The sequence below is a fragment of the Helianthus annuus genome, chromosome 3, assembly GCF_002127325.2.
Source record: "Helianthus annuus cultivar XRQ/B chromosome 3, HanXRQr2.0-SUNRISE, whole genome shotgun sequence".
NCBI classification, from domain to species: domain Eukaryota; kingdom Viridiplantae; phylum Streptophyta; class Magnoliopsida; order Asterales; family Asteraceae; genus Helianthus; species Helianthus annuus.
Window position 1 is genome coordinate 52,209,719 of NC_035435.2, and position 12,064 is coordinate 52,221,782.

The 12,064-nt window shown below is 34.0% G+C and overlaps 1 protein-coding gene across 1 annotated transcript; it reads right to left on the reverse strand.

Annotated features, from left to right (window-relative positions):
* Nucleotides 1–3,458: 3,458 nt before the first annotated feature.
* Nucleotides 3,459–9,504, reverse strand: LOC110928994 (polyadenylate-binding protein-interacting protein 7). Its single transcript, XM_022172083.2, has 6 exons — nucleotides 9,314–9,504; nucleotides 6,958–7,748; nucleotides 6,002–6,452; nucleotides 5,837–5,907; nucleotides 5,364–5,488; nucleotides 3,459–4,201 (listed from the first exon to the last, which is right to left on the reverse strand). Exons 2-6 carry the CDS (start codon nucleotides 7,654–7,656, stop codon nucleotides 3,898–3,900), a joined length of 1,650 nt encoding a protein of 549 aa, XP_022027775.1. The 5' UTR covers nucleotides 7,657–7,748; nucleotides 9,314–9,504; the 3' UTR covers nucleotides 3,459–3,897.
* Between the last annotated feature and the right edge of the window lie 2,560 nt (nucleotides 9,505–12,064).

Below are 12,064 nucleotides of genomic sequence, written 5' to 3' on the forward strand. Positions count from 1 at the left end.
TCGAGTACAAGATTCAAGAATCAAGCTAGGATGAACTCTAGAAGCCCACATAACATTTGAATTATTGCTGAACAATATGTTGTGTTGTTTGGAACTATGTATTTCACTTTAAAGTTTATGAAATGAATTAAATAAATTATTGTCACATTTAGTGTTATATTGTTTTGAGCAATTTGTTCGTCTCATCCCGATGTTTCCGCCATCGGTTGGGGTGTGACAAATCTGGGTTTATACTTTGTTATTCGTCGTGATTCCAACAGGATATTTGAGCTATGCTCTATTATTCGTTGTGAATCCGTTGGATATTTAAGTATAGCACTTGTCATTCGTTGTGAGGGTTGTATCTCGTGCATTATCGTAACTGCTGTATTAGTTACTAACCTGGTTGTGTGCATTATTGTTTAAACTAGGTTATCCGGCTTATCAGTAGGCTAAGTACTGCCCATCTAAACTTGCAATGTGAGTTATTCTCTTTTTATCACCTGTTTTACAATACCTCAAATTATTTCCAAAAAGTTATAATTACAGGGATTAAGTCGTGGTTATCTTGAATCACTGGCTAGTGGGGTATTGTGCACATTACTAAGTTCTCACGGTTAGGTTAATAAGCCCTAACACAGGTTAGGCAAATAAGTCCTAACAGTGACAATCGTCACTACTTGGGTGAAAGGACCCAATAGTGGCATGACCATAGTCACCAGGAGGTGACAAGGCGCCAGATAAAAATAAGATGCTGCCATTGTAATTGCTCTTATGCTGTAAATTATAACTAGGTGTCATTTTATTAAAATGAATGATTCACTCAGTATTTCCCCGCTGACAAAATATTTTTACAACATGTTTCAGGTGACCTACTTTGAATCAAGTACAAGTGCTCAGGAGCACTCTGAAGCTTAAAATAGTGGCTCGAATAAAGAAATAAACATGTTTGTAAAATAAAGAAATTATGAACTTTCTCTACTGTAAATTACGGGGTTTATCCCGAATTATAAATAAATAAAAACTCGGGCATTTTCAAATTTAAAACGATCCTGATAAGACTTCCGCTGTGAAAATGAATACCACGGGATTTCTGTCCCGCGGCTCCTGAACCGGGTCAAACCAGGCATGGGGGCCGTGACAGAACCTTTCATAATTTCATATATTTCTAGTTATTATACCTTCAGTTCATGTATTTTATATTTTATACCTCAATTTCATGTATTTATTATTCCACTTCATGTATTTATACTTCCATTTCATGAATTCATACCCCTCAATTTTATATATTTTTAAGCAAAAGTTTTAGCCCAAGTGTTGTTTTGGCTATTAACCGGAATTAGAATAACCGAACAAAAAACCATCAATCTAGGTGAATAAACCGAACTGATTAACAGAAAACTGATTGGTTAATAAAATAAACTAACCGGTGACTTTGGTTTTATTTTAGCTTTGGTTGAGGATAATAGCCGAACCGACCATACCATGCACACAACAAAGAAAAGGATTAATCAAAAATTTCACTTATAACGTATATCCACCACAATGATGCGACAATCTATACTATATATTAAAAGAAACCAATAAGTGACACGTGTCATTTATTGAAGGCGTCTACATTTGTAATTTCCTGCTTTTCCATACTTATCTTATATCAATTAATTAAATAATAAATAATCAATTAATATTAAATCTTATCTTACTTTGAATGTCGGATAAAATTATTCTATTTTTTCTAATAATAAAATTTTATCTTTAAATTTAAGCTATAAATATTCTATTTTTTCTAATAATATATTATCTTCAAATTTAAGTTATAATTAAAGATATTTTTTAAATAATGCTTTCTTTCCCTTTGTATTTTATCTTTCTTATTTATTCATAATATTGAATTGATTCTAAGAACAAACATTTAAGATGTTGCACATATTATATATTTTTGTATAAACATTGAACATCATATATTCGCCCCGCTTGCGGTATGCGCATATAATATAGATGTGTGGACGCTCGGAGGGCAAAAGTGAAATTGCACTAATTTTAAAGTTATTTTACTAAGTTCGTAAAAATAATGTTAAAAACTATGGACGGTTAATAATGCATCATCATCATGTGGTGGCGTTGATAACAGAAAGACAAAAGGGGACATGCACTAATCGGTCTTTGTCCCGATTGCTGAGTGTTATGTGGTTTATGTCCAAGGCTTGATGCAAAACTACTATCGAGTCGGGGGTATCACTGAAAGCAGCCTTTACATCTTACCCACCTCAGACCCTACCTTAGCTTTGCTATTGGTGAGATTTACTGAGTATGATGATAATGATGATTTAGTACGTATAATTAGATTTATTCAACCCGTATAATACACGAGGTTTATAAGGATATAACTTTTTTTATTATTTAGTTTATAAAATTAAATTTATCCAACCCGAGTAATATACAAGGTTATAAAATTACATTTATTTAACATGTGTAATACACAGTGTTTTTAAAGAAATAATTTTTTTTATTATTTAGTATATATAATTAGATTTATTCAACCCGTACAAATCACGAGTTTTTATTATTTGGTATATAAAATTACATTTATTCAGTACAATACATGGGATTCTTAGAGATATAATTTTAATATATAAAATTACATTTGTTCAACCCATGTAATAAACGAGATTTTTAAAGAATTAATTTATAAAATTACATTTATTTAACCCGTGTAATATACGGGGTTATGACCTAGTATATATTATATGAACAAGAAAACTAACGGAAACGAGTAATGTAATGCAAATTGTCACCCATACCGCATCACGCGAACACCCTGCTGATGTCTTTTAAGTGTTCGGATTAGCATTGACTTTTTAACACAAATAAATAAATATATAGGTAGTGATCTCTACCTACCACCAACCAGACAAAATTACAAATGTGTGCAATCTTCAACTCAATAGTATTTTTAGCTAATTGTTAACATGTTTAGCCAGATAAGCCATATCAGAAAATTACCAGTTCGACACTAATTTGAAGAAAAATATAAATTAAATTACAGATTTACAACCACTAATTCAAACTTGTATTAAAGATTTACTTTATATGAGAAAGCCACTATTTGTTCACGTAATAAGTTAGGTATTAATATTCACATATCCCTCCCTTCTATGTCTCTCTATATATACATAAATATATAGAGAGATAAAGTGAAAAGAATGTAAGAATACGATTTAGAAGATGTGGGAATAGAATCACCCCAATTTAATTGTTGACATAAAACACTTTGTCTAAAAATAATCATAAAATAAACATGCTACACGTGTCAACCCACAAACCTGTAAAGTTGACCTGAACCTTATTAGCAAAATTTGTTTGTGGATTCAACAAGAAACCAACTCGAATCCATTTAAACTAAACCCGAAGTTTAAACTAAACCCAAACACGCAAATTTCATGTTAGGTCATGATCCGAAATTCAAACCCATAACCAAATACTCTTTTAAGGCCCAATACCTTCCATCAAGAACATTGGTTGCAGTTCAAATCGACAACATCACGAGATTTGATGATCGACAAGTTTATGTAATTTGCATCACATTTTACAGTATCACATCAAACAATCTATTACACTTCTACACCTACAGCCAAAAAAAAAAAAAAAAAAATACAAGTCACTGATGTTTGTGACTGATCAAAAACCTCCCTACCAAAAGGTAATTCTGTTGTTGGATGATTACACCTTTATAATACACACAGATACACTAATCTATCTCATAGCCCTTACTTCCACCATGTACACCTACAACAATTTCATTTTTTCGCTCCTTTTTCATAAACCTTGATTTTTTTTTTTAAAACGGGTTATTTTTTTTTTTATTTTTTTTTTTTTTTGTGGTGTCAAAAAGCGCGTATACTTCCAAGATTTTTTTTATCAATATAGCACAACCCGTAGAAGTCCGGGCTGGGGTTCAGAGTAGTCGAGCCCTTCTTCCTCCAGGAGGTATCTTTGAACAGCAACTGGGAGCCTAGCTGGAGTGCGGGTCCCTTTTGTGTGGTGGCCTGTTCCAACACATATGTAGACTTGCATCCGCTGCCCTGCTGACCTGGCGATGTTTCTTAGTGTGGTGAGATCTCGTTTTAGGACATGAAGCGCTTCACTCACATGTAGCCCGTGCAGATCGATCATCCTTTCTTGTCCTCTTCCGTTTCCTTGCATATCTAGACTTGCTGGGTTCCTGCAGAAATAAGAAACAAGGCCGAGAAAGAAAATTAGAGGTGGCAAGATGGGTGGGTCGGGCATGTCAGGTAAGAAGTCACAATATTTTCAACCAGGGCATATATATAGGGTTAGGTTCATTTGTGAACGATAGTGAACTGTGTGAACCAGGGCCGGCCAACCCGTGCCGTCGCTCGAGGCCCAAATTTTTAAAGGGACGAAAGTTTTTAAAAGCTTTTATATATATACTAAATTATATATTTAATATATGCATCCATTTATGGGTGGTGGTGGGGTGGGTTTATTTTGTTGTGTTCACATTGGTTCTCGTGGTTCTCGCAATAAGAGTGGTTCTCAAATGAACCCTACTCTGTACACGGGAAGGATATTACAAGATTCGTGAGAACAGTGGCGGATCTTGCCCGTTGAACGTGCCAGGGCCGAAAGACACGGGCACTAAAAAAAGCCCGGGCCAAACATAGTATATATAAAAAATTTCGATCGAAATGCGGAAAATTAGCACTACGGCCGAAAAACTTGCCCGGGCCGTGGCCCTGCCACAGCCCTTCTAAGAACCGCCCCTGCGTGAGAACGAATGAAAAACTCAATCAAAATCAATTTTAATAATTGTTTTACACGTGTAAAAACAACAAATTTACACATGCGAATTGCAAACTTACTCATGTATAAATTCTCTTTATTTATAAATGCATGTAAAAATTTAAACGTGTAAATTTAGTTTCTAATATTGTATTCGAATAAAAATAATAAGTGTAAAAAAATTGAATTTGAATTGTTTTTGGGCAAGTTCTCACGGTTTTTTCATTCGTTCACGCAATATATATCACATCTTGAACTATAAATGACAAAATGCCTATGAATGTACTCAAAATTTCACCTGCAGTATGAATGTACTCCTTAAACTTACGAAATAGATTATCGATAAATAAGTGTTAATTATAACGACAAAAACATTATTATAAGAACAATAATAATCTAAATCTTAAAATAAAGAATTTGAAAGTATTAAAAGATAGATTTTGGGATATGTTCCCCACTTGGTTAACTTTTCCTAAAAAGTGGTACAAGTACACTTGGCCCATTATACACGGCCCAAATCGACCCATTCATAAGTAAATGGGCCGAAACTTCCACCTTAATAAACAGAAATAAAAACTAACCTCTGAAAGTAAATAGACTCTTGAGCCTTTTCATGAGCAGCCTTCATTTGCATGTTGTGTAATTGCCCTTTTAGACTCAGTTCCTTAGCTAAAGCCTTGTTGCCGACAAGGTAAGCCTGCCGGGCCTATACTCATGGCAAAAACGCATTTCATCGGCACGCATAAAAACAAATTTTAATAATAAAATATTCAGTATGAATGTAGCAGTCTGATTAGTTTTTTCTCAATTAAATCAATTATAATTATCATGTGCGCTAGAATTATTGAAAATTTATGTCATTGCAAGTATATGATATTATGATCTAGAGTTACCTCAATGAGATACGTATAATTAGTATATATATCACTTTATGTATATATATATAAGTAAATATATATATATATATAATAGATTGCATGATAACACATGATAACTTCATAATTCAGAAAAAGGAGTGAAATTAAAAGAGCCTCAAATATATAAAAAAACATACCTGTTCAAAATACGCGTTGCGTAGACGCGCATGATCACGAGCTTCGCCCCGCATTTCCGAATACATATTTGCTGTGATCTCACAAAGTTAAAGTGCATAGACACAGCCCATTCAACCAATATAATATTATTTAACCAAATATATATATTTCATCAAAAACATTACCGACTGCTTCACCAGTTTCAAGCCAGACAGGAGCCGAACGTGTTGAACTCCGATTAACATTAACCAACCGATCCCCATAACTGCCACTTCTTCCATGCCCGCCAGCTAAGCTATGAGAACTTCTACTAGATCCAGTAAAGGAGTTCGGAGAAGGGTTTTTATCGTACTTCCATATGCTCGAGTCTTGCGACGCCATTTTTCTAACCGCAGCAGCAAAATCTGTAGCGCCTAAAGATGGAGCGGTTGAGGAAGATTTAAACATGAGTAATTCTTTCTCCAAAGAACGATAATCATTAATATTCTGCTGCTGATTGTGTCTGGAAAACGTTGCCACGTTATTATGATTATCGGTAGGAGAAAGTGCGGGGAAATCCATAGCACTGAGATTCGGAGCTGAAGCTGATAACGCCTTGGAATTTAGATTCTGGTTCAGACCGTTATCTACCTGAAGCTGCAATTGTACATAAGGGGATTCAATTAGGACTATAAGAGCTCGATCTCGGCTCATAAAATGTTCGAGCCAGCTCGAGCCAAGTAGAGCTGGCTCGTTATTATTATTTTTTTTTTTTTACAAATACTGATAACATAAAAAATATAAATTAATCCAAATATATTTTTTTTATTTTTCTAATATTTTAAAGATCAAAAGACATATTAAAAGTATTATATGTATAATTTTTGTTTATTCTCCCATCTTTTTATATGTTACTGATTAATTAAACTTAAAATGTTAACACTTCAACCCACTCCCACATATTTATAATTTTAATACATTTAAAAGTTAAAACTAAAGATAATATATATTAAATATTATAATTCGAGTCGGCTCACGAGCTCACGGGCCGAGCCGACTCATTTACAATCGATTTTTTTTCGTGCGAGCTTTTGGAACACCCCTAGATTCAATCAACTGGACCCACAACATGTAAACGCAGAATATATATACATACACATACCTCAAGCTGAGTAAGCATCTCAATCGTCAAATTCAAGTCGCACCCATTTGCATAATAAACCTCAGCAAGACTTTCAGCCGCAAACCCTGGAAACTGAGAAGCCAAAAACTCAAGTGAATTTACTTCCATACCCTCCATCTGCTGTTCGTTAAGCACGTCATCTACGTATCCTTGCCCAACATCACCGTTGTAATAAAGCTCGTCTAAACCAGTAACCAACTGATCACCGTGCATATCCCATGGCTTATTTTCTCCATACGATGGAAGATATCTTTTCTTCTCAGTATAACCGCTACCGTTGATTTGATAAGAGGATAACCTTGGGTTCCCGTTGACATCGGTTAACGATAAATTCGAAAAAGGAAGACTGTTGATTCCTTGTGATTCTTCTTCTCCCACAATGTTAAAGTCGGGAGTGATGTCATCAGGTAGTTGGTCCCGCCAGAACTGGTGGGCCGTGTCATCTGAATTATTTGACGCAGACGATTCTTGCCTATCTAGTATTGACTTCCCTTGTGTTGAACCTCCGAACTTGCTAAAACTTGACGATGTGTTCGCAGCATTTGTGTTTCCGGAAGGTGATCGTAAAGCGAACGGGACGAATTCTGCAGCATCTGGATTTAAACTTTTTGCCTTTCCGGTTGTTGTTGTGGTAAGTGTTTTGTCGATGGCGGAAACCCCTCTATTGACCAGGCTCATTCTTCTTTACGCTATGAAATTAAAAGTAATTTATTGGCATGTAATAGAACTATAGATTTAACCTTCGAATTGCGGGTCGCATTACCCGTATCCTGAATCCAAAAAGGAAAACCATAGCACATTAATATTGTAGTAGATGCGTACACCCTTCTTAGTCAACAAGACAGCAACTTGGTCAACCTTTTTAAAATTAGTAAGGTTCAACGTTCAAGCAAGAAATCACGTTTATAAACTAGTACATCACATCACAAATCTAAGATTACTATAAAGTTACAATCACCGCCAACTATCTGTCTAAGGAGTCCTTAAAACTAACACACACATGAATATACACGCGCGTGCACGCACGCAGATACACACCTATCTATACCTAATAAATAATTAACTTGTTACGCCACGTGTCACAATTCTACGAGTCGCAGATTCTTTTTCCCGCTTCTATTCTATTTCCTAATTTAATTAAAAAATAATAGTTTATTAAAACAGAATATTTTCTAAATATCCATTACTAACTATTTAATATGTCCTTATACGTGATTTCAATTATATCTTATCTCAAAATATTGTTTTATACTTCGGTAGTTCCTAAATATTTATTACTGACTATTTAATATTTCATTTATTCAACCAATGTAATAATCTGGTCTCCAACCTAGTACATATATACACTAAACAACAATTATATATGTATACTAAAAAAGATTGGGCATTTTACAATTAACATGATATTAATCTATAACATCATGAGCAATAGTGATGTTTGCATTTGTTGACTTTTGCCACGTAACTTCTTCAATTCGACACCTTTAATCCCTCATAAGTTAGGAAAAAAATGTTAGTTATATATTAATTTCAAACATACTAATTAATAATAATTATTTTTTGTCTTTTTTTCATTGTAAACATTAGAGTTTTTTTTTCAATTAATTTTGTATTTTGGTTTTTAATAATTTTGCTATAAAAGTTAAATGAGTTTAGTTTTTTATTAGTTTTTATTTACGTTTTTTCTTCAACTTGGTCGTCGTTCGGTTGCTACTTAGTACGGTGTTTGATGGTCATATTTGGTCCCTCGGGTTTTTTTACCTTATCAACTTTCAAATACGTGTTGGTATAAATTCAACTTCGTCTACTTTTTACATCATGTTAGTCACTTGGTGTTATAGATTCATGTTTTTGTTTTACATTTTTTCCCGCTTTTGGTCGTTGTTCGGTTGCTACTTAAAACGATTTTATGCCCCCCGGTGCCGCAACGTTGGTAGCACGGTATTACGCCTCCTGCCCCGCAACGCGGGCGACTTAAGACTAGTTCCAAACCATCCATATAACACAACAAATCATTCAAATATTTCACTCAACATATTATTCCAAACCATGAGCCAACAATAGAAGTTAAAAACTCATAAAATGCATACCAAATCCAACAAAACCAAACTTTCCCCAATCCTTATTAACAAACAAATCATAATCAACAATAACCTACCAAAGTCAATAACCAACTCCTAAAAGGCTAAAACTAAACCCTAACCAACAACACACAATCTCACACATTACATAATCATCAACAGTAACAGATCTCAAAATTTAAACCAATAACAACATAATCAACAAGAAGATCTGATGATGAAACAAAAGATAAGTGGTGAATTATTGTTATCACCTTTTCGAAGCTCTAGGATGAAGGAAACCGTAGAAAATGGATCCATTGGGGATAAAGTACAGCAAGAAATGAGGATGAATGTGTTAGAAGAAAGGGTTGAGGAGAGTGATGAATCTATCCGTGTACACGTTGACACCGAACCACTTGCACATTGTTTTCTTGTTCCTGACCCTTGGTCACTCTTTGGAGGTGCATTTAATAATATTATTCTTTTTTAGAGTTAATTGCTAAAATCGTGCTTGAGGTTTGGGCACGCTTGTCATTTTCGTCTAAAATGACACTTTTGTACCAAAATATCCACAACGTTTGTAACTTTTTGCCATTTTCATCCAAACCATTAACGTAGTTTATTTTTTCTGTTAAGTCAAGGATATTTGGATGAAACTGACAAATATAAAACCACAGGGACGATTTTGGCAATTCACTCAAAACCTTTTTAATTTCTTTTATTTAATTATTTTTGTTACATATATAATAAAAAAATATACATGGAGTTTTTAGAAAAAAAAAAATTAATAGTTTTGTCACATAATTTTTATAAATTTTCATCCAAATCACTAACTCAGTTTATTTTTTCTGTTAAGGTGAAGGATGTTTTAAATTTTATAAATTAAGACAGAAATTAAATTACAGCTTCATTTATATAAATCAGTTTTGTAAAGAGAAAACGTCATTGGTGTGCAACACATAACAATCGATTACAACTTTTAGTATTTATCAGTTGTAGAGATAGAAAAAAATTGTAAAACGTTACATATTTTGTAAATGTGTTGAGCACCTAGGAACTATGTTGGTAGAAATAAATTATTTATTTAATTAGGATTATGAGGTAACTAACTAATACTTATTTAGAGTGGCTTGACTAAAGAAACTTTTGGTTCATAGCATTATAATTACAATTTGGTGGGTAATTTTAAGGTTTGGTAACGATACGTTGTTTGATAGAGGGGGGGGGGGCGCACTGGCTTCTGTTTTTCCTTAGGAGCGAATTTAAAAGAGTAGAAGATGAATTACAAACTTGGTATATATGATAAGTTTTTTTTATCTGACCCTTTTCAATAAGGTCACCAGCATTTTAGTTTTATAAAATTTAGAGGTTTAAGTAGATTTTATTGTTATAAAACTAATCTATATAAAAAACTAGAAATTAATTTCTGTCTTAGTTTATATACATCCTTCGCCTTAATAAAAATTAACTTAGTTAGTGGTTGGATGAAAATTTATAAAAATTATGTGACAAAGCTATTATTTTTTTCATATAAAAATTGCATGTATATTTTTTTATTATATATGTAACAAATTAATTAAATAAAAGAAATTTAAAAAATTTTTGAGTAAATTGCCAAAATCGTCCCTGTGGTTTTATATTGCCAGTTTCATCCAAATATCCTCAACCTAAAAAAAAAAAAAGAAAACTAAGTTAATGGTTTGGATGAGAATGGCAAAAAGTTACAAACGTTGGGGGCAATTTGGTACAAAAGTGTCATTTTGGACGAAAATGGCAAACCTGCCCAAACCTCAGGGACGATTTTGGCAATTAACTCTTTTTTAAGAAACTTCAATAAAACATACCAACCCATAAAACGGGGCGGCCGAACGAAACGAACTACATATATACAAAATTACAACACTCGGTTCAAGACACGTGCCTAGCTTTCATTATACTTTTAGTCCACAAAAAAAACCAACTGATCTAATTTCACTAAAAATATCTTCTACCCGAGCTTGACTATTAGAAAATTTACTTCATTCCTGGCGCGTCATATACTCCAACAACTTATCAAGACAATTCCATGGAAATCTCTTTCGGCAAACCTCTCAAGCCGATATTATTGTGAAGATCCAAAAGCTCCCTGACCGAGTGAACATCAAAATTCGCAACCTTACACCATCTAGATATTTGATGCCATAACCTACACACCACCATACAAGAAGCAAAAAAGATGGTTGCTCGTTTCATCACTGGAATCACGTAGCGGGCAAGAAATATCTTCAATCTCGATATTCTTGCCTCTAAGCGCCATTCCTGTGGGGATTTTTTCCATTGCAGCTCTCCAAGCGTGAACGTTGCATTTAATAGGAATCCATTTGCACCATTTCATAACGTAGTTTCCACTGAGATTCGTGCCTCTTTTTAGCACTCTTCTAACAGCCCCAACCAAATATTCTCCCGTTCCACGACCATTTATCTCTTCGATCTTCAAACTTGACCGAAGCCAAATCCCTACTAATCCAGTTTAATTTCGAGATCTTCAGGAAGGAGCCGGGACCACTTCTCCAATTCCAAGTCGTCTTGAAGGTTTCATCTTCACTCCTGCCAATCCTGCTATCCACACTACATTTTTTGTCAATTCTCTAATTTGAAAATATTAGGATATATGTCTTTCAAAGGTTCATTAAAAAGCCAAGGGTTCGACCAAAAAGAAGTATCCCCGCCATTACCAACCATACTTTTAAAAAAATTACGTAAAGGAATACCATCAACCATAATTTTAGCAACCATTTTAGCAATACTGTTCCACACTCCATTCAAACTTCTTTTGATCGGAAGAAAATCCCAGTTGCTTCTACTCTCATGAAGCGCATCTATCACCTTCCTCCAAAGTTGATTGATCACCGTCTTGATTCAGCATCCCCATTTGGATATGAGAGCAATATTGATGTGTTTCAATTTACTCAAACCAAGCCCCCTTCATCTTTAGAGGTAGTCACACGATCCCATGCTACCCAATGCATCTTCTTGCTTTCACC

Excerpts from the sequence above, each read along its gene's own strand:
- LOC110928994 (XM_022172083.2), bottom strand. The coding sequence starts at position 7,656 with ATGAGCCTGGTCAATAGAGGGGTTTCCGCCATCGACAAAACACTTACC. Across the intron at positions 6,453-6,957 it reads AGATGCTTACTCAGCTTGAG|CTTCAGGTAGATAACGGTCT; the intron begins GTATGTGTATGT and ends GTACAATTGCAG. Across the intron at positions 4,202-5,363 it reads GAGTCTATTTACTTTCAGAG|GAACCCAGCAAGTCTAGATA; the intron begins GTTAGTTTTTAT and ends TTATTTCTGCAG.